Source organism: Cotesia glomerata, linkage group LG2 (assembly GCF_020080835.1).
Source record: "Cotesia glomerata isolate CgM1 linkage group LG2, MPM_Cglom_v2.3, whole genome shotgun sequence".
NCBI classification, from domain to species: domain Eukaryota; kingdom Metazoa; phylum Arthropoda; class Insecta; order Hymenoptera; family Braconidae; genus Cotesia; species Cotesia glomerata.
Window position 1 is genome coordinate 15351016 of NC_058159.1, and position 23883 is coordinate 15374898.

At 30.8% G+C, this 23883-nt stretch overlaps 2 protein-coding genes, 1 long non-coding RNA gene and 1 pseudogene across 3 annotated transcripts; all 4 read right to left on the minus strand.

Moving 5' to 3' along the window:
• Positions 1–2243: 2243 nt before the first annotated feature.
• Positions 2244–9516, minus strand: LOC123258961 (annotated as a pseudogene).
• A 56-nt stretch (positions 9517–9572) lies between these two features.
• On the minus strand, positions 9573–12496 carry LOC123258435. The gene is made up of 5 exons (XR_006508063.1): positions 12288–12496; positions 12027–12189; positions 11424–11542; positions 11156–11334; positions 9573–9616 (listed from the first exon to the last, which is right to left on the minus strand). It is a non-coding gene; the product is annotated as an uncharacterized LOC123258435 (long non-coding RNA).
• Positions 12497–16169: 3673 nt separating this feature from the next.
• On the minus strand, positions 16170–17129 carry LOC123258962. Its single transcript, XM_044719218.1, has one exon. The coding sequence runs from the start codon at positions 17127–17129 to the stop codon at positions 16170–16172; it is 960 nt and encodes a 319-aa protein (XP_044575153.1).
• A 2884-nt stretch (positions 17130–20013) lies between these two features.
• Positions 20014–21300, minus strand: LOC123258963. The gene has a single exon (XM_044719220.1). It carries the CDS (start codon positions 21298–21300, stop codon positions 20014–20016), a length of 1287 nt encoding a protein of 428 aa, XP_044575155.1.
• Positions 21301–23883: the final 2583 nt, after the last annotated feature.

Consider the following 23883-nt stretch of genomic DNA (forward strand, 5'->3'; position numbering starts at 1 on the left):
GATTCTAAACAGACTTCTTGGCCTACAAATATTTTACCCAGCTAAGTCTGAATTTCTGAACGACCGAACGTTATTAACGTCTTGTAACTATTATTCAGGAGACACCAGTGTTTAACTTCTAAGCTCTAATATTTTCTCAGTATATTTCTCATTCTTACTGCATGCTCACTATTTCTTCTCTAAGAGCGTAGATCACACAAGGTATACGTTACTCCTAGGTATTAAATGGAGATTATATTTGTGGTATTTACTGCGTACTCTTTGTCTTGTTTGATGATACTGAAGCTGACAGAAATTTTTTTTTTTAATTTTATAACTATTAAATTATTATTAGAAAATTTTACTTATGAAATTTTAATTAATTTGACAGATATTTTTTAATTTTTTTAATAAATAAATTATAACAAAAAGAATTGAAGTTTAGAAATTGTAAAAATTATAAAAAAAAATTTTTTTAATTTAATTTTTTGAAACAAATTTAGATATTAAATATAATAAAAAATGAACAAAACAGACTGAGGCTCTGGTTTAACAAGGAATGTGGGGAGAAAAGAAAAGAGATGTTTAAAGCTCTGAAAAATCACCTGAAAGAGATCAGTGAAGAGAGTAAAAAGTCATTGGTGGGAGCCAGGAAAGCATACAGAGAAACCTGCAGGAAAAGCAAAGAAGAGTGGCTAGAGGAGAAGAGAAAGAAGATAAGCAGAAGTCACAACATGGCCCAATGGTGGAGTGAGAAAAAAGGCGTTTTAAACGAGAGCCAGGCAGGATTTAGAAGGAAGAGGGGAGTAAGAGACCAGGTCTTTGTAGTAAATGCTGTCATTAACAACTGGATGAAAGAAAAAAAAGGCAACAAGGCATTTATCTGCTTCGTTGACTTCCAGACAGCATTCGACAGTGTAGATAGAAAACTTCTCTTTCAAAAAGCCTTGGAAGCAGGAATCAGGGGCAGGATGCTGAGATTCATCCTGGCAGTGTACAGAAGGACGGTGAATGAAATTACAGTAGGTGGCGAGAGTAAAGGGAGTTTCGAGGCATCACAAGGTGTGCGACAGGGTTGCCCTCTGAGTCCCCTGCTCTTCAACATCTTTTTAGATGACATTGATGCAGAATTTAATAGGCGGAATGCTGGAGGAATAGCGATGGGCAGTATTAAAGTATTTTTAGGCAAATATGCAGATGATATAGCTATGTTAACCCCAGATTAAAATAGTATGAAAGAAATGCTCTGCATCCTAGAGAAATACGCCACGAAAAACAAATGAAGGTTAATACAAAAAAAACATAAGTGTTGGTAGTAGGAAGCAAAGGCTGCCGGACAAGAAGCGAGAGGATGGTGGTATGGAGGCGAGCCCTTGGAGGAAGTTAGAGAATTTAAGTACCTAGGTTGCTGGATCTCCAGTAGAAATAGCTGGAAAAAACATGAGAGAAATGGCAGGGAAGGCCAGGGTGGCAATAAATGCGACCTGGGGCCTGATTCAAAGAACAGCTAGAAGTACACTCAGAGACAGGATGTACCTATATAACTCTCTAGTCAGAGCGGGTGCAATGTTTAGAGTGGAGCTTTTAATCGCAGGTACAAGTTTATAAAAACTACCATTAGTACCGAGCCATACTGGGTAGACAGCAGAATACCAAGCTGGATAATGGAGGTGTGGAGCAGAATCAGGTGCGGCAATATAGTGAGAGCAGGTAAAAAAGGCTTCAAAGACTGGCAGTGTAGATTGTGCCAGAACGAAGATCAAACCCTGGAGCATATCTTCAGGTGCAGAAGCCTAAAAGCTGCAGCGAATGAGAAGATAGTAGAATTTATAGAGAGGTGGAGTGGCGGAAGAGTAGAGGCAGACTTCGACTGGCTCCTAACGCAGACTCTACGAGGTGAACCTATAAAAGAAATCTGTGAATATGTCCAAAGATTCGAGAATCTAGTCAAGGCAGGGGGCACAGCGATGGAAGATGAGCTAGTTCGTTTGCAATAGTCAGCAGGCGATCGTTGTCCGAAGTGCAGTGATTTTATTACCCCATAAGAGAGTCTATAAGCATTGTTATAGTTGCAGATAAATTTATTTTTTTATTATTAAAAGTTAAAATTAAAAAGTGCAGTTTATAAATTAATTAAAATGTTAGCCAAATAAGCAGTTAAAATATCTAATAGTATTTAAGAAAAAATGCAAAGGGCAGTTATCATGCCATACATTGTAACAAATATAATAAATATATAATAAAAAATGATTAAAACAAAAAAATGAAGAAAAAAATTTTTTTTAATAAACATTAAATATTGTTAAAAAAAAAAAACAATAACTTATTATTCATAGAACTTTACAATGCCATTTTATGACGAGTTTCTAAATGGGTTTCTAAATTTTCAGAAAAATGTAGATTTGAAGATTTTGCCGGACACATTATACAAATGTAACCATTCTCACACTTGACAAAGTAATCTAAAATATCCAGTTCCTCCATTTGTTTTTTTTCAGCATTATTATCTTCTCTTGTAACATTTTCCACTATGGCCTCCGTCTCTACATCTTCCGGAGTTTCTTCACCATCAGCCTCGATTTCTGTAAAAAATTAAAATTTTCATTTTTTAATTTTTTTTCTAATTATTTTAAAGATTTATTTTTAAAAGTGTGTCTAACCCTCTGATAACTTTTTAATGGCTTGACAAATTTTATTGAGATCAGTGCCGTTCTAATGGCTTTCATCAAACTTAGATTTTAAATACAATTTGAACCTATTCGAGCCTGTAAGTGTTAAAAAATCTCAAGAATAACATTTTGAAAAAATTGTTTTCTTAAAATAACTTTCAAACAGTTGTACCGATTTATTCTAAAATAACAATTAGTTCTTAACCGCGAAAAATCACTTCGATTGCCATCAAGAATATCTAAATCGGTTGAATGGTTCGAAAGGTATCGATAACGAAAAATTTTTTTTTTTTTTTTTTTTTACATTACTCCGGTATTATTTTTCGGATTGTTTTCTATAGTCTAGTCGAGAAGTGAGTTTTCTGCGAAAAATCGATCCGAGCCTCTTAAAAATATGGCGATTGGTGCATTGGATTCAGAATTAAATTCTGAGAAAGAGGTATTTTTTAATTTATCCGCCATCAAAAATTTCATTTGTTATCAACAAAAAACGAAGAGAAAGAAAAGTAGTCTCCATTTTTTAGTTATAACTTCAAAAATATTGAAGATACCTGAAATTTGAAAAAAGATCCTAAAAGAGAAGAAAATCTCAGTTAAACAAGTCTCGACTTCTGGAGTTGTAGCTCCATTATTTATAATTTTAATTTAACGTTGAAAATTGAGCTTTGCGCGGCCGTTTCAGTGCCTAGGCGTTGCCGCAAAGCAAAGCATGCTACACAAAATAATTTTTTTATAACATTCAATATTAATTTAAAAATCTAAATAAATTATAGTATCATCTACACACTTAAAGGAATATAGCCGTGCCAAAAAAAAAATTTTATCTTGATTTTTGTTTAAGTTATTAAATTGTTAATTAAATAATTTTTTTTTGTTGATAACAAATGAAATTTTTGATGGCGGATAAATTAAAAAATACCTCTTTCTCAGGATTTAATTCTGAATACAATGCACCAATCACCATACTTTGAAGAGGCTCAGATTGATTTTTCGCAGAAAACTTACTTCTCGACTAGACTACGATGTAGTAACATAATTCAGAGAGCTCAAAAAACCACGTCAATCTCCACCAAAAACGTCAAAATTGGTTGATTCGTCGAGAGATATTTAATTTCGAAAAATTAAAAAAAAAGGTTTTTTCAAAGTAACTTCGAAATTTAACGTTGAATCATTTACCAGGTCATTAATTATCTTTTTTTGTTTAGAGAATTGCATTGAGTGACGTAAACCCCATAAAATGAATTGATTTCATCGGAAGATATCGCAATTCAAAATTTAAAACAAAAAAAGGTTTTTTCAACAACTATTTAATTTTCGAGCTCAAAAAGTGTAGGAATTGTGTTTTTGAGCTCGAAGAACTGAAAAGTCGAGAAATATTCATGTCCACAGCGTTTGGAGATCGCTTGATGCTGGAAGTTACAGGGCTGGCTCGAGCTCGAACAGTCAACTGCTTTTCACATTTTTTATGATAATTAAAAAGATAAAAAAATATGTAAATTATTGTCTGATGTTAGCTAATTACAGTACTATATGGATATTATTACTTTTTAACTTCCCACAAAGAAAATTAAATATTTTCAATAATGGGGAAGTTATTGGTTTCATCCCGTTTTTCGAAAATCGAGTTTCCATCAGATCTCGACATTTTAAGGTTCTAGGAAACTTTCCTGACTATTCCCGCGATGGTGTCTGTATAGCTGTACGTATGTACGTGTGTGTATGTATGTAAATCTCTTATTACTTTTCAACGGCTTGACCGATAGGATCGAGATAGGTGACGATCTAAAGAGTATCATTGCCATTAAATTTCGTGAAAATTTGAATCGATTCGGTTATTTAGATTTTCAAAAATCTCAAAAATAAAATTTTTAAATAGTAGCTTGGTCCGGCAGCTCAAAATAACATATAATTTCAGCGCTTAGATATGGAATTTGTGGGAAGTGGCAAGGATGACCTTTAAGATCAACCGTTTTTCTAATTTTTAAATTACTGATTACCTGTAGTTGTTTCATCGTTAAAAGAATTTATTGTATCGTCTTCTTCTGTTATACTTTGCGGGCTGAAAGTTGCAATTGGAGATTCATTTGAATCATCAAAGTTATCTCTATTCTCAATGTTTTTACTGCAATCAATAATTCATTATAAATATTTTTGATTGATTAATTTTTATGCATAATTGTTTATGGACTCTGTTATGCAATAGTGTGTTAAGTACATAGGATTTCCATTGGACTTAACACATTAATGCATAACAGTGACCATATATCTGACATGTATTTGATAGAAAATACTGACAAATCTATACCATTTTCACTCATATCAATGGTCCGAATCCCGCAACTAGGAATCTGGATGTCTCTTTCACTAATGCAGGCCCACAAGAAGTCACTAGCCTTTTTAACGTTACTAAATAGAAAATAATTTATTAATTTATATAAAATGTATAATTACAATAACTTATGAAGTAACAAAATATACCTGGTTATTTCCATATAAGTATAGTAATCTAAACCCTCGACACACCAAACTTCTCCATGATTAAAATCGAAGAACACTTCAAATTTCCTCTGAGAGGACGGTACTGAAAATAAAAATTTAATTTATTAAAAAAAAAAATAAATTGATAAGAAAATTAAAACATTGGAGAAAATAACTATTCCGCCAGCGTGAAACAATGACAACGACCGAAAGGATCGTCAAACAGCAATTAGTTTACCAAGCAAACAAAAATCTATGCTATCGTTTATAAAAAAATCGCAGTATGATAAATTATTGATCATGTTAAATTGGTTATATATTACTGAAAATTTAGTTAAAGTATTAAAATCAAATTATATAATTCAAAAAAATGAAATTAAAACTATTCCCAAGAATGTACCGTCTGTACTTTTAGATAAACAGGTCATCATTAATTTGAAAAAATATTTTACCAATGAAGATTGGAAAATTGTCGAGTAAGTATATAACATAAAAAAAGTGAAACAAGGGGCATATGAAAATACACGAAACAAGTAAGAATGTTTTTTGTGTCAGAAAAATTTAGATGCGACAGTTTATGACGTTTCATCATTTTTTAAAAGTAAAAATTAATTTAAAATTAGTTAAAAAAATAAGAATAAATTTAAAAAAATTTATTTATTACATAAAAATGTAATTTATTTAAATTTTTATTCTAGATAATAAAGTAAATATTATAGTTGACCATAACGTAGTACAATACTATTGATTAAAGTGATATGGTAATCAAAGATTAATAACTATAGATTTAGTTAATATAAATTTTGAAACTAAGTAAAATTTCATAAAGTCACTACATAATAAAATAATATCACTGTTAAATACTAACAACATTGATGATAATGAGTATACCTGTTATTTTTTTTGATAAAACACATTTTAGAATTTGCATGAATTTAATATTTGGTTTTCTATTCATCCAAAAAGTAAAGAACAAATTTTTAGAGTTATTGGATTAATAAAATAAAATTATTCATTCGAATACTGTACGAATGAAATAAAATTATAGTATAAAATTATACATTGAACAACTTTTTAGATATTTTTAATAATTTAATCAGTATCAGTATCATATTATTTAATAAACTCAATATTAAATGAATTACTATAAAATTATCATTCAATACGTACAAGCTTTATAACATCTCATTTTATTAATTTTCAATATATTTTTTCAACATAAACTCACAAAAAAGCACTATTAATGGCTACGTTTTTAGACTGACTATAAAAAACAAATGACACTCCAAAGCTTGACGATCACAGCGTCACATGCATACACTACACCCGTGCAGATATTTCGCACGCACGGGGCACGGGTACGAGCACGGATCTCACACTACTTATTATTATTGTCAACTCTTGTTAAATTTTAGGTTGCGGCTTTAATAAAATAAATTGAGAACATAAAAAAAAATTTTTTCTTTTCATTTTAATAATAAATTTATAAGTTATTAAAAAAACAATTTTTTTTAATTTGGTAATTTTTAAAATAAATTTCATTAATTTCATAAGTATTAAAAAAAAAATTTTTTTTTATTTAAAAAATTTAAAAAATAAATTTTATAAATTTATTGATTAATAAAAAAAATAATTCTAAAAATAACTTACCATAATTAATAACGCCTCTATAAATATTAATTTTAATTTTACTAATAATTTCTTGAAATACATCCTTTTTGACAAACGACCTGCCAACGAGTTTCCTTAAAGCAAAGGCACTGAATGTACACATATCAATAATAAGCCTAAGAATAGTATGAAAAAACTCCATGCATCCCGAAGACTCAGCTTCTACATTCAACTTATACTGAATCTTCCTAGCAGCATTTTGTACAGTATACTTTTCATCAGAACTGTCATCAAAATTATTAGCGTACCTTCTGCTCCACAATTCTTCCTGTAGTTAAGACTCTTCACAGAACATACGAATCCCAGCATAGGATAAATTTTGAATAGTCGAGATAATAATAGAATACTCCAAATTCTGACAAGGCTTAGAAAAAATAAACTCCTGTCTGAGAATATCACAAAGCTTGAGCGCATTCTCCACTAAAATATGTTGAAAAACGTAAATTTTATCCTCGGCAATAATAAGCAGGTTGTTAATTTGCTCTTTCAGCGTCGTATATAAAACCGAGATAACAATACTGTCCATGACATAATGAACGACCATCGAGTTGCTGTAATACGCTACTTCAATCACGTTCGGGAAAATGGACACCGGTTGAATAGAAATGACAGTTTTTTTCTTCAATACCGTTGATTGTCCTTCCAGCTTCTGAATTATTTCCGGGCGTTCCTGCTTGACCGATCCGGGTTCTAAAATTTCTAGAGCATAGTTGATGACATCAATAGTCTCTCCGCAAAAAGTAATGTCTTTATGGAGTCACCCCAATTCTTGTTTCATAAACTCGAAGGCTTCAACAAGTTTGTCCAGCGTAGTCGTAGACAACATGTCTCGTCAAGCAGTCAACCAGCAATCGTTGTTTATTATCAACAACATCTGTGCCACAGAGCGACGAGGTAGACATCGTAGCTTTCAGAGATTTCTTCTCTTTGTTGTTCGTCGGACTGAGAAGCAACTTGGACTACTGGATGTCGATAGACTTGATCATCTCTCTGAGTGAAAACGGTTCGCGAATGTCCATCTTGACTATCCCGTAGCTTTCTTCCGCTGAGGGTCGACCAAATCGCCTTTATAGTAGAACCAAAAGTCTCCGGCTTCTTCGGCTGGCCAAGCTGTTCTCTCACGAAATTGCCGTTGGTCATAATTAACCGAGAGTGGAATTATAAGAGCGTCTTCGATAGTCCCGTCTTTGTATGCGTCGATAATTATACTGAGGATTCCGCCTTTAGGCATGCAAGGTTTTCCAGTTATTGTTCTACCGCCTTCAATCAAGAATTCAATATTGTGACCAGCGCGCAGACTTTCCATTACATATGTATGCAGCGTCGCGCGGTACAGTATGTCTTTGCGACCTTGGACTGGATCTATGCGTCGCTTTATATAGAAGGCTCCTAAGTCGTTCAGGAGTTTGCCGAAGATCGGGATCCTCAGGTTGTCTCCGGCAATGATCAGTGAGTTTCTCACGTTGTTGCATTGCAGCACGAAGCTCATTATGATGTAGACCAGGTGGCTGTGGTGCAGAAAAAGGAACATCATAGGCACTCCGCGATTGTTGGCCTTCCGCACCATTTCTATGTGGGAATCCTGGGCTATCACCGACTTTATGAACAGTGACAGAAGCTTAAAGAAGATATAGCCGGTCAGTCGGAGCAATTTGTGACTCATCGTGCTCTCCATGCGGGATAATATTGCTCGAGGTCGGGATTCTGCTTGAGCGAAAGCTTTTTCTTTTGGGATTTGATAATTCTTGGAGTTTTTATGGCTATTTGCTTTATTGCGTCTCTTAGTCTTTCCTCATTTAGAACCTGGAATTAATTATTTAATTTTTAAGAATTTTCTTTTAGTAAAAATCTTTAATCTATATTAAGAGAATAAGAATAATTTTGTCTCCAGGATACATAATTAAAAAATGATCTTGTATCTTGTAAACATTTAAATTTTTAAAGGTATAAGCTCACCCCGACATTACACTCATCGAAACCTTTCCTTTGAGTATCCACATCTATTTTTTATATATATTATTTACATATTTATGTATAAGTATATATGACAAATATATCAAAATGCATATGGGTACTCAAATAAAAGCTCTTGTGTGAGCTCTAACATGAGTGTAACATCGGGATGAGCTTATATCTTGAAAAACGTCAATATTTAATAAAGTACAGTGCAATTTAACAAAAGTCATTATTTAATATAGCAAAATTTTAATTGTTTATAGTTCACTAGTCACGGCAGTTACATAGTGGCTGCAAAGTTGCTATTTGAAATTTATTTAAAAATTAATTATAAAATTCTTTGGAAAAATTTATGGATTTTAATAATAAATTTTTCAAATGTAGATAATTGTATATAAACCGTTAAAACGAATAAAAGATTAGCAATAAATATTAAGTTAGGTCAATTGTCATTAAAAAATTTTGATCTAAATAAATCTAAATAAATACTCGAGCGAAGCCGGGACGGACTGCTAGTTATAAATAAAAAATTCATTTCGAACTAAGATAAGAATAAATATTGTGGTATCAATTTTTATATTTTTAAAGAAGAAAAGTATATTTTTAAATATTATTAAATTATTTATTTTCAATAATTATAAATGCAGGAAGCATTTAATTATAAACTATTTGAAAGATTATCAATATGGTCAATAGTTCTTGAGTTAATTTTTCTAATAATTAAAAAATAAATTGACTGTTTGCGGAACTCGAGGATACTCATATTTTTTCAGGTTACTTATAAATGAAAAATGACAAAAAATTTTTGAAAAAAAATTTCCGCCCGGTTCAACGAGTAATAAATTTCTTCCCAGTTATGTACCCTGAAAAAATAACAATAATTATTAATTATAATACTTAAAATTAAAAATAAAATAATTGATGCTTTAAATAATAAAGTGAAAAATTTGTGAAAGTTTCTGATCGTAATCGTGACACGGTTTGAAAATAATAATTACTGTAATTTGTATTGTTTTTTTAGCTTACTATTTACTCTATGGCCACTTTTTGAAACATACTTTCTCTAAATTTCTGCGAATTATTATTATTTTTATCCATCGCTTACAAAAATGTACTTGTTCATTGTGCATCGCACTGCGGATTTAATTTACAAAACTGTTACAATAATTCTCGAGTAAAAATTTTCATTATTTAAATTACAAGTGAAAATATTTTCATTTAATTAAAATTTAACATTGCAAATAATCAGCTCTTATAAAAGGATATAAATAAAATACAACAATAGTGTAATCATCAGCATTGCTTAAAAAAAGAAAAAAAAACAAAACAAAAAAAAACGTTGACACTTGAATATTGTTTTCATTTTTTGAATTTGTTAATTAATTTTGTATTACTCATGCGGGAAAAGTAGTATCTTGACGCTCGCAGTTGCGGTTGAAAAAGAGCCGTTTGCCCATTTTAAAATTACGCGTGAGTTTTTTCATAAATAAAACTGTTATTTGAGTGCGACAAGTTTACTTGTCGCACGCAAATTATTCTTGGCGAACTCAAACTATCCTTGTCGCATTCAATTGACTGTAAAAACTGCTATAATTAAAATAAATAACAAAAAAAAACACAATCTAACTGTCAATATTAAAGAAGTGAGGCTGACATTACAATATTTTTAACGATAGTAAAAATAATTTATTAATATTGAGCTGTTAAATTGTGATTTAAATTAATTAAGCAGAAAAATGATAATTTTAATAATTTTGGTGAAAAATAAATTATGACATGAAAAAGTTTTTTTTAAAAATTGACATGTAGGAATTTTATAAAATAAATAATCTAATTTTTATGAATAATTTTTTGGAAAAAATTTGTTTGTTAAAGAAAATTAAAAAATTGTGGTGAAAGCTAACTTTAATGTCATTTAATTTTATGTGTTGATTGTTTCAGTGTGTAAACTTATTTTTTAGTAATTAATATTAATTAATTACTTTGCATTTATTATCTGATTTATATTTGTTTCTTTTATTTTAACTTTTTATTTGTTTTTAGGGACTGGGGGGGCTCGCTTCGCTCGTGCGTTCAACATCGGTTTCGTGGGCAATCGACAACTTGTCGCACTTGTTGCACAATATACTATATCCGTGAACTTTGAGTATCATTATTAATTAACCATAAAAAATAAATGAACTTATCGTGATACTGCTATTTTATTTTATAATATTTGACTTATTGGTATGTACGCGGCGTGTAATTACGCAACAAGTGTAAGTGTGCTATCAAGAAGAAACTACGTGAATGTAGACACTTAGAAGACACGCTCAAAGTTATATATATATATATATATATACTTAGTAACACGCCAAGTCATATTCACGGAACAAAAAATTATAAATTAATTTAATGCTTACTCTTGATGTAGGTGTAAATGTTTGACAACATTAATAAATAAATGATTATATTTTTGGTACAGGAGGAACAAAAAGTTCAGCTTCCTATATTTTGAACAGCGCATTTTCTCTTAATTTTCTTATTTGTTCTCTGCTTTTAATTCTTCTTCTTTGAGTTTACTGGCCTGTGCGTCTTAATCCTAAAAAAAATAATATTGTTTACATTTTTTCAATTAATGGTTATAATTAATCATTTTTTTATTAATAAAATTAATAATTTTTAACAAACCATAAAGTGAAAGATGTTTAACATTATCTTCAGTATCACGAATGACATTTTTTCTCGAGTCCCAATGAGCTTAAACTTCTTGAATCCTTGTTGATAGTACATCAAGCATATTACTTACTCTGAAATTAAAAAAAAAAATAATTAAAAATTCTTATCAAATTTCTTCATTTAAATTCCGGAAAGTAACAATAACAATAAATGAAAAAATTATTAATATTCTTTAAACGATTTAAAAATAACTGTCGATGATTATGTAAATGATATTAAATGTTAATCGAGTAATATTTAACGAGTACTTGATTACACAGCCTTCATATTTATAAATTGAATTGATTGGTACTTTTATTGCAATAAAAATATTTATAAAATAAATTTAAAAAATTATAAATTTCTATAGTTGAAAAATTAGTAAGGGACACCACAAAAATTGAATATTTCAATCATTTCAGCCATTATTAAAATAATAAAATTTCTCGGTTAATAAAAATACAAAATATTTAAATAATTGAACCAATATAATGAAAAAATAATCTACAGAATCATTTCAATTTAAAAAAGTTAATAAATTTAAAAAATATTTGAATGAATAACACTTAAACTAACATTTTTGGATACTTTGTGAAAAATATGAAGAAAAAAACACGATACACATCACTAAAATAAATCAATAGTGAAGAAAGACTGTCATATTTTAATGATGGATTGGCATCAATGAACTAAACACTACGTGAGTATCAAGTTTTGTGTATTAATGTAGCTATCACTGCTAAATAAGATAATTATAATTATAACAAAATAAAAATAATCGATCTAAATTATTTATTGATGATATATTTAAAATTTTTCAAACTCATCATCATCTACCCGACTTCAATTATAGCACAGTTTTTATCAACTTCGACTTTACATTTGCTGGTATATAATATGCGGATTCAATAGTGCAAACACTGACACTAAGCCTATTTTCACTAAGCCTATTTTCTACTAATTATTTATTAATTTTTTTCTACTAAAAAACAATCTCGATCTTTTCTCAACTATAAACAGGATTAAAAATTTTTTAAATATTTCTTCTTCTAAAAAAAAAAAAAATTTTTATCACGTTTTATTAACTTTAAAATTTATCAATTACTTGGAAATTTCATTAAAATAGTATATTACACACCTAGGGAAGTAAAATAAGAAATGTCTCAGATCACATGTAATTGTTGGCCGAGGCGAAGCCGAGGTCAACAAACATGTGATCTGAGGCTTTCTTATTTACTTCCCGTGGAGTGTATACTATTTTTTTGCTCGACGAAGGCAGGAAGCGGCAACTTCGCTTAGCGCAGCGGGCCGAAAGTTGACGCTTTCTGCCCGTCGAGCAAAAAAAATATTTATCAATGATTAGTATTTTTAAAATCTTTAGGGCGATACGAGCTTAGCGAAGTAATTTAAGTTTTTTCAGTTTTATTGTAACTGGACTGACGATCCAAATACCCAGCACAGATCAAGAAAAGACGAAAGTTAAATGCATTTAATTGACTCAATTGTCCGACGTTTACCACCACGGGCACGTGGTTAAATGCATATGTGACAGCCAATGAACTCACATACTCAATTTTTACACGAATAATCTCAATTGACACAATATGTTATATACTTATATATACCTATGTACAGCTATATGCTAATTGGATATTTATATCTAATTAACTTTCAATGCTGGATGTTGAAAAAACATGTGTTAACCTCACTTAATTAAATTAATGTTTACTCACTTAATTTAGACAGCTTATCGAGATTTTTTATTTATTTTTCAGATATTTTTGAATGTCTCCTTTTATGACATTCTTTCAGAAATTATTATCGATATTTTGTTACAAATATTTGTAAAATTACTCCGTTTTTTATTTATTTATTTTTTTTTTTTTTAAGTGTGTGATACTCATAATCACTAACTTCTTATTTACAGAGAATAGAAGGAAAAGAACTCCCCCTACTTTGCTTTCGAGAAATGAAAGGTATGTATTGAATTTCAAGGTCAGGAGTTGTTTGACAGTTTTCCATATTTTTCATGGTTCGAATTATGGCTAATAAAAAAGACATTTTATCTTTTTATCAAAATAATTATGACACAATAAACTTTAGGAGATAAATTTTACATGTAAGAATTGTAAAAAAAATAATGATGTAACTTTTCATAACTAATTTATAAAACTATATAAAATTAAAAAATGTTTAACTATCAATTAACTATCAGCTGATTTCAGTGTCATATTACTTACTCAAGTAAATAAATTTTTTGTAAATTACATAATCAATTTTTTTGAGCTAGCAAGAGTATAACAATAAACATAATTTTAATAAGACGCTATAAAAATTTTTTTGATTGTAGAGAATTCTCAAATGCTTCTCATTATAAGACATGAAAAATTTTATGATACTAAAGTTTGCTGAAAACTGTCAATTTTTTTTAATTTTCATAATTAATTAATTACAATACAAAAATGTTTTGAAAAATTTTTTCGTTAATAATTTTTTTTTTTTTTTATGTGAAACTTATTAATTAAATTTTTTTCATTAAAATTCTATTGCTAAAAAATTATGACATAAGGTAGCAGTTGTTTTGAAAAATCATTAAAAAAATGGTATTTTCTAACTTCTACATGTAAACTTTTTTTTTCTAATTTTTATTGCCCTCAGTTTATTTATCATAAAAAATTATTAAATATATGCTAAGATTTATTTTCACAAAAAATTTAAAATCTCAGTGTCTTAAAATTTTTTTTTAAATTGGACCTAACTGATTATTTTATTTTATTATTGCTATGTACTTCAATTCCATTAAATTGTATAATTGCACCGTTTATTTAATAATTTAGTAATAAAGATAACTATTTGGTTTTAAGACTTTAAGGCGGCAGTATACAAGAAAAAACGTGGCTCAGTAATTTTTTCGCTTTTTAATCTATTTCTTTAATTTTTCAGATAAACTAAATTTTATTTTTCACAAAGTAAAGGTTAATTTAATTATAAATATTTTATAATATAGTATAAATACTTTTATAGTAAACATTAAAAAAAAAATCATTGCACACTGATGTGATGAATTTTGAACAGATAGCCAATTGAAGAAAGACTGAATATTTGAAAAATGAATACGAAAATTATAATAATAAATTTTTTAATTTGTTCATCTTCATCATTGTCATTTTTTGATAAATTTATACCTTTCTGTAGTTTAAATACATGCTCTATTGGTTTTGACTTGCCATTTTCACCAACTGTACATGGCTTAAGGATTTCGTCACTAAAAATCATAAAATTAATACAAATTAATTATCAACAAAAAATATATAACTTTACACAGTAAATAATTTAGAATTACCTAGACAACTTAGTAATGAGATTGATAAGTTTCATAGCCTCGTACTCTTTCTGTTCCCAGTCATTCATTCCAAAGGACTAGGTTTAGGATTCTCTTAGCATCCAATGACAGGATTTATATTTTCGTTATACTTAGTATACTATTCAGTGTCGCTTTCTCCGGACTCTGAGGAGTAATTCGACTTAGGTTGATTGCTACCTGAAAGTCCTTCATTTACAACCATTCCAGCTGCGTTACCGAAACCAGTATACTTAATCATGCGACCAACTGATGTTTTGTCGAAAACTATCCAATGCGGATAATTCCCGTAATTGTTTTAAATTATACGATAAAGTTGGGATTAGGAAATTAAATAAATATACTTGGATTTTTTGGGGAACAATTTAGAAGAATTTATTTGTCCCCAAAGGAGGAAAACCCAGCTAGGCTGGGAAAAAAACCTCCTTGATGAAATTATACAAGTAAATTGTGTATGTGTAAGTGTGAATGTGTAAAATTACGTTGCAATAACGCAATAGGGGTGAGCTCAACCGCCTTAGATAGAAGATTATCGATAATTTGAATTAGACAAGTCCCAAGGTGGGAGCTAGTAATATCTAATCACTTTGAACTATCTCAGAGTGAGATCTATTAATGTTCAATTGTCTCAAGGTGAGAGCAAATAATATTCAATTGATAACAGAATGTTAGTCAATTGAGTTTGATGTTTTTAGTGTAGAAATTAGTCAAATGATTTGAAGTTGGAATTTAATTATTTATAAGCTAAATTAAATAAGATCGTAATTAAATATCAATAACTAATTTAATGTAATTAATTGTTAATATCACGCGTCAATTATGGATTGACTAAAGCCGCGTGGCTGATGCAATCCTTGTTAACGGTGGCGCGTAATGGCCGCGTAGCGTCACTAAATAAATTTACTTGATTTTATTTATGTTAATTCACTGAACTATTAGACTGATTTAAATGAATTGAGAATTTAAAGTATACTTGAAGCTAATATAATTATTTATATTTAATGAATAATTTTAATATTTAAATGAAAGTGAGATGTAAGTAAGAAATATCAGAATTGATTCGCACAGAGTAGTCGTACTAGTACAAAAGTCCAAGCACAACTGTTGCAGCCGGCCACGTGAGCCGGCTTCTCTACCGCTAACCAAGGCGCGCATGGGCGACGGCCATAGCGTGATACGATTATTCCCGAGTTGTAACGATTAAGCCCGAAGGCGCAATTCTTCTTATAAGTATGTGACTAGGTCCTTTTCCTAGCGGTTAAACATACTCCCCCCGTTGCGAAGGTTGAGCAAGATATTATGAGTAGTGTTTACAATCAATGATATTACATGATTACAATATTTTGAATTTACAGATTTTAAGAATTGATTGGTAATGGACATAACAGAGTAATATTCCGTTTATATATGCCTTGAGCTGTTCGAATTGAAGCCACTCGTGTTATGTTATCCTCTCCTGGATGAGTCTCGATCACTACTCCCAGCTGCCACCGCATACAGGGTTGGTTTTTGTCCATTAGTAAGACAATTTGATTGACCTTAATATCCCCTCGATTGGAGTCCCATTTTTGCCTGGTCTGCAACTCATGAAGGTATTCCAAATACCAGCGTTTCCAGAAATCTTGTCGCGCCTTGACAGTGAATTGCCATGAGCTTAGTCTATTATCTGGAACGTCAGAAAAATCATTTTCAGGTAGCATAGTGAGAGGACGACCTATTAAAATGTGTGCAGGAGTTAAAGCAATAGGATCATTAGGATCACTTGACAATGAACATAGAGGACGAGAATTTAATATAGATTCAATTTGTATAGCTAGAGAATTTAATTCTTCAAATGTTAAAAGTTGTTCTTTCACTACTCGTTTAAAATAGTGTTTAAATGACTTGACTGCCGCCTCCCAGATACCCCCGAAATGAGGAGATAAAGGTGGATTGAATTTCCAGACAATGTTTCTCTTTATGGCATAGTTGTTAACAATGTCCTGATGGGACTTAGAGTTGAATAGTTGGTAAAGTTCTATTAGTTGATTATTTGCACCCACAAAATTGGTACCATTATCAGAATATACATGAGATGGAACCCCTCTTCTACCAATAAAACGTCCGAAAGCTCCTAAGAAACCCTCGGTAGTTAAGTCACTTACGATTTCTAAATGTACAGCCTTAGTAGCCATGCAAACAAAAACACATCCATAGACCTTGACTTTAGTTCTGTTTCGAAATTTACGTTCCTTGATAAAGAGAGGTCCAAAATAATCAATTCCTACGTGAGAAAATGGCGGAGATTCCGAGACTCTAGAACTAGGCAAATCGGCCATTTTACTTTGTAAGAGAATTGGTTGATATCGAATGCATTTAACGCAATGTCTAATGATTTTACGTACTTGATTTTTGCCATCTAGCAGCCAAAACTTATGTCTAAGATTTGAAAGTGTACTTTGTATACCCGAATGATACAAACTTTCATGAGTTTCTCTAATAATTAGATCCGTAACATAATGACGTGAAGGTAATAAAATAGGATGTTTTTTCGAAAAGGATATAGGAGCATGTTTCAAACGGCCTCCCACTCTCAATAATCCGTTTGAATCAATGAATGGATTAAGGCATCGTAATCGTAGATTTTTAGTCTCTCCGGTTTCTTTAATTTGTTTGATTTCATCATAATATTGTTCGTTTTGAATCAGAGTTAAGATTTTAATTTCAGTTAATAATTTTTCTTCTACGTTTAAAGGTTTGTGTTTGAATGGATTATCTTTTAACATTCGCAAACAATAGGAAAAAGAATTTATAAGTTTAGAATATGATGAAAACCGTTTAAATAAATTGTCAGTGGAAGCTAGTAAACAAGTAATTTTTCGAACACCAGGAAGTTCAGAAAGAACTGTTGGCTTTAAGTTAGGCCAATTGAGAGGATCCTGTGATAGCCACGTAGGACCTATCAACCACATTTTGTTATTTAGAAATTCAGAAGGAAGTTGACCTCTAGATAAGCAATCTGCCGGGTTATCCTTGGTTCTGACATGTCGCCATTCGATTTTACTGCAAAGGGTTTGAATTTGTGTAACGCGATTCGCTTCAAAGACCTTGAGAGTGCTGGGAGATCGTTTGAGCCATTGAAGTACAATAGTTGAATCAGACCAAAATGTGACTTTAGATATGTCAAAGTTAAATGAAGGAATTGTGTCCTTATATAATTTAGCAAGTAATAATGCTCCACATAATTCTAATTTTGGAATTGTAACATCTTTAATGGGAGCAACTCGAGATTTGGAACAAACTAATTTCACGATCACGTCTCCATGTTTATTCACTGATCTTATATAAATGCAAGCACCATAGCCTACTCTACTAGCATCACAAAATCCATGCAGTTGTATGTCAGTCGGATCAGGAATTAAAATATTTCGTTCAACCGAAAAGTCTTTGATTAGGGGTAATTGTTCAGCAAATTTACACCAGCGCAAATGCAATTCTTGTGGGACCGTTTCATCCCAATGGACCTTTAATTTCCAACATTCTTGAATGATGGTTTTGCCATAATACAATAGGACCGAGAATTCCGATAGGATCGAAAATTTTTGCAATGTCAGATAAAATGGTTCGTTTAGTTATTTTTCGTGATGAATCGTTTGATTTGACTGTATAGATAAATTCGTCAGTTAGAGAATTCCATGCTATGCCCAAAGTTTTAGAGATAGGATCATCATTAATAGCACAATCTAAATCTAAGGTTCTTTGATCGAAATTATCCAGTGCGTGTCGGTGATTCGAAGCCCATTGTCTGAGTTCAAATCCACCCTTTCGCACTAGTTGAATGATTTCGTCACGCAATTTTAAAATTTCGGTCAAAGAATTGGATCCGGTTAATAAGTTGTCGACATAAAGATCTCGTTTTAATATTTTTGAAGCTACAGGAAAATTATGAGATTCGTCATCAGCAAGTTGATTTACCGTGCGTATAGCTAGAAATGGAGCTGCAGAAACCCCAAATGTAACTCGTTTAAGTTCAAAGGTACTAATTTTGTCGTTATGATAATAAAGGATTCGTTGAAATTTATGATGATCCGGATGTATGCAAATTTGTCGATACATTTGAGCGATATCAGAAGTCATAGCATAGACAAAAGTGCGAAAACGTAAGAGAATGGTGAAAAGATTATCTTGTATAGTAGGCCCTGTTAGTAAGACTTCATTCAAGGAGATACCTTTATCGGTTTTAGCTGAAGCATCAAATACAACGCGTACCTTAGTGGTAGTGCTGGATGTTTTTATTATCGGATGATGGGGCATGTAATACCCTGGTCCACTATCATCCGGTACGTGTACCATGTGGCCAAGATTGATGTATTCATTCATGACTTTATTGTATTCGGATTTTAATGATGAGTCTGAATTTAATCTCTTCTGTAAAGACAGAAATCTATTTAGAGCCTTTTGTTTGGAATTCCCGAACTCGACATCGTCTGCGCGAAAGGGTAGTTTTACTATATATCGACCGTCTGTATCGCGAATAGTAGTGTTTTGATAATAAGTCTCACATGTAGAATCCTCAATAGATCGAGAATCACTAGAACTTATGTCTTCAATAGTCCAGAATTTTGTTAATTGACTCGACAGATCAGTTAGTTGACAAGTTACAGAAAATATATTTTTGTCGTCAATGACTCCTCCCGCTACAACCCATCCTAGTTGCGTTTTTTGTAATATTAAATCACAATCATTTTGTGAGCAGTTAATCTGTCCGACAGATAGAAGAGAAAGTGTGGTACCTGAACCGATAAGGACATCTACGGGTCTTGGTATATGAAATTCCGGATCAGCAAGCATTATCTTTTTAGGTATGTCTATTTTATTACGTGGAAAGATTTCATTTGGACTCAGCTCTGCAATTTCGTTAACAGTTAAAAATGATAATGATCTTTGAAATTTATTATTTAAAGATTTACAACTTATTTGAACGACATGTTTTGAAAAGGTTTGCATTCCATTAACAGCCCCGATCGGAATAGAACAGTTTTGCATTGGTAATTTTAATTTGCTAGACAAATTTTCAGTAATGAAATTAGCTGTTGCACAGGTGTCAAGTAAAGCGCGAGCTTGTATGAATCCACCCGTTGAATCACGCAACTGGATGAGTGCGCTCATCATCAATTGGAAACGCGGTGTTCTGAGAATTGTCGTATAGTTGTGTACTACTAGTCAAGATGTAGATCCCTTATCAGTCGTAACAGTAATAGGTGACTCGGATTTTACGGCATTGTTCTTTGAAGTATTCGGATTAGAGGGTTGTTGAACTGTCTTTTGTTGAATGTGCAGTTTGGTATGATGGAATTTCTTACAGGTTTGACATCTACTACTGGAAGGGCAAGTTCCTTTGTGTTCGCGAAGACAATTATTGCAAAGTTTAGCAGATTTTACAAATTTTATGCGTTCTCCTATAGTTAATGCATCAAACTTATAACATTTATAGAGCGGATGAGATAGTTTACAACATGGACAGGCAGTAGAAGTGGTTGTTACTAAAGCTCGGACTGGTGAGTCTGTTTTTTGTTTCTTGAAATTATTACTCGAATATTCATTACGTCGTCTTTTAAAGGAGCCATCGGAGTCGCGCTGTTTATTAGGTTTACGTGTACTGAGTCGGAAAGCAGTTTTTATTATAAATTTGCTAAATGCGTCAAACGTTGGGAGAGTGTTATCGTCTTCGTACGTTTCGTCCCATTTGTCTCTAATTTCTGTTGGTAATTTAAGTTCTAATAATCTTACTATAAATGCGTCAGTTGGGTTTGCTTTTAATGATTTTAAATCATTTAAGTGTTGTCGAGCATCATCTATGAATTTAGTGAGATTTTCATTAGTCGGGGTTGATATTGAATTAAGATTTAAAAAAGCGTCATAATGTTTAAAAACTAAAGCGCGCTCTTTCTGATAAGTTTCTGTTAAAAGGTCCCAGGCCTGTGTATAGTTTTCTGCACTTGCATCCAAAAGCGCGAGCTTGTTTGCAGCAGAACCAGTTAAACATCCGCGAAGGTATAAAAACTTATTAAGATCATCTAAATCTTTACGTTCGTCGATCAGTGTCTTAAATGTATTTTTAAAAGAAAGCCAATTTTCAAAGTTGCCATCGAATTTTGGTAAATCCGTGGTAGGGAGCTTAGTAAGTCGTTGAGTCTCGAGTGTTCGATTAAGAGTCGAAGCGTTAATTGCAGTTTGAATAGTGGCATTGAGAACATCTTGATTGGGAATTTTTATTTTAGTTGCAAGATTGTAATAAATTTTGCGAATTCCGTCCGCAAGTTCTATTTCTGGGTCCTCAGGTTTGTTCACTTCTAATTCGTCGATACTGGCATCGTACTGATCGAACATTTTTTCGATTTTAGGAAAACGTAAAGAAGCAGTCTGAATGTCTGTGGTCTTTGCTGTTAATTCATCGTTCAATGCGGTAATTTTAGCAGTTAATAGAACACGTGTTTGTTCTAAAGTCATTTTGTTTTAGTCATTTTGCGATAAATTTATATGATAATAATAGTAATAATAAATAACAATAATAAATATCAATTGATAATTAATTATCTTATTTCTGTAATAAATAGATCACTTACAGTAATCAATTGATTTGAGAAACAATTTAAATAATTAATTATAATTAAATATTAAATAATTTGAGAATTGATAATTAATTATTCTGTTGCACAACAATTAATCACCGGACAATGATCAATTAATTGTGAATTGTCGACTAATTAATTAAATTAAGTTATACGTAAATAATTAAAATAATAACGTAAATAAATATTTGAATGATAACCAATTGCACTAGTTGACCGATGAATTGATTGCCAAGTGACAATCGATTAGTCAGCCAAAGTCAAACAATTAATTAAATTACAAATAAATAAGTTGGATATATTATCAAATGATTAAATAATATATTAATTAATATTATAAATGATTTAGTGTTAAAGACTTATCTTATTTGTATTGAAGTCCAACGATGCTGGCAGCAGCTGGGTGGTATAGTGATTGGATCTTCGGCACGTCTTGCTCGTCTTCGCAAATCAGGGTTCGTGTACACCTCACAGGAGGCACCAAATGTTTTGTCGAAAACTATCCAATGCGGATAATTCCCGTAATTGTTTTAAATTATACGATAAAGTTGGGATTAGGAAATTAAATAAATATACTTGGATTTTTTGGGGAACAATTTAGAAGAATTTATTTGTCCCCAAAGGAGGAAAACCCAGCTAGGCTGGGAAAAAACCTCCTTGATGAAATTATACAAGTAAATTGTGTATGTGTAAGTGTGAATGTGTAAAATTACGTTGCAATAACGCAATAGGGGTGAGCTCAACCGCCTTAGATAGAAGATTATCGATAATTTGAATTAGACAAGTCCCAAGGTGGGAGCTAGTAATATCTAATCACTTTGAACTATCTCAGAGTGAGATCTATTAATGTTCAATTGTCTCAAGGTGAGAGCAAATAATATTCAATTGATAACAGAATGTTAGTCAATTGAGTTTGATGTTTTTAGTGTAGAAATTAGTCAAATGATTTGAAGTTGGAATTTAATTATTTATAAGCTAAATTAAATAAGATCGTAATTAAATATCAATAACTAATTTAATGTAATTAATTGTTAATATCACGCGTCAATTATGGATTGACTAAAGCCGCGTGGCTGATGCAATCCTTGTTAACGGTGGCGCGTAATGGCCGCGTAGCGTCACTAAATAAATTTACTTGATTTTATTTATGTTAATTCACTGAACTATTAGACTGATTTAAATGAATTGAGAATTTAAAGTATACTTGAAGCTAATATAATTATTTATATTTAATGAATAATTTTAATATTTAAATGAAAGTGAGATGTAAGTAAGAAATATCAGAATTGATTCGCACAGAGTAGTCGTACTAGTACAAAAGTCCAAGCACAACTGTTGCAGCCGGCCACGTGAGCCGGCTTCTCTACCGCTAACCAAGGCGCGCATGGGCGACGGCCATAGCGTGATACGATTATTCCCGAGTTGTAACGATTAAGCCCGAAGGCGCAATTCTTCTTATAAGTATGTGACTAGGTCCTTTTCCTAGCGGTTAAACAACTGAAATCAAAAATCAAATGATTAATAACAATTGCTAGTCTATAAAAAAATGAAATGACTGAAAAATTAAAATTCTTTGCATTTTTTTTTTTTTTATTTAGTACAATAATCGATAAAAGTACACCACGAGATGAACTAAAAATCAAGCACAATATAGAAAACATTATTTTTTTTTAATTTAATAATTTTATTTAATCAACTGCAATATTTTAACAATATTTTAATAAATCGCCGGCCAGACGTGGGTACGAATCGTAAGCTGATCTTACAAACTAGCTTGGTTGAGATTTAATCCTTGCCGCGTAGGTTAAGATTTTCACAAACCAAAAAGACCCCAACGCACCACTCCCATCAGTTAAAGTTGGCGATATGACCACAGCAGTTAAAGCTGACACTAAATAATAATTAATTAAAAAAATAAAAAAAAATTATGAGCGACCTTTCAAAATTTTAATTTTGAACTGAAACTTTCAGAAATTAATTTTTTTTGGTCTATGAAATTATACCGTAACGAGACAAAAAATGAAAAAAAAAAAAAAAAAATTCTGAAATGCTAAGATTCAGCCTTACGTTGATTTTTCAACATTTTTTAAAAATGTTCAAAAGCACAGAAAAGATGGGAATCTTTCAAAAGACATTAACTTTGGTTAAATAATTTCATTGAATTTAAAATGTAAAATATACTTAATTACTAGAATTAAATAAATTAAAAATATTTAAATGAATTAAAAATTTTTAAATAAATTCTTAAATTGTGTATAAAATTAAGTTAAATCAAAATGTAAATAATTTTTTAGATGAAAAAGAAAAAAAATAAAAATAAAAAAATTTAATTTTTTCAATAACAAATTACTTTCATTTTAAGTAAATCGACAAATTTATAATTGACAATACCATTAAATAGTAAATGGCATATATAAAAATGACATTTTTTAATTTTTTATCATAAATATTATTTTAAATC

Bases quoted from the DNA above. Each gene is read 5' to 3' on its own strand.
- LOC123258962 (XM_044719218.1), bottom strand. From the start codon at position 17,129: ATGGCCGATTTGCCTAGTTCTAGAGTCTCGGAATCTCCGCCATTTTCT.
- LOC123258963 (XM_044719220.1), bottom strand. From the start codon at position 21,300: ATGACTTTAGAACAAACACGTGTTCTATTAACTGCTAAAATTACCGCA.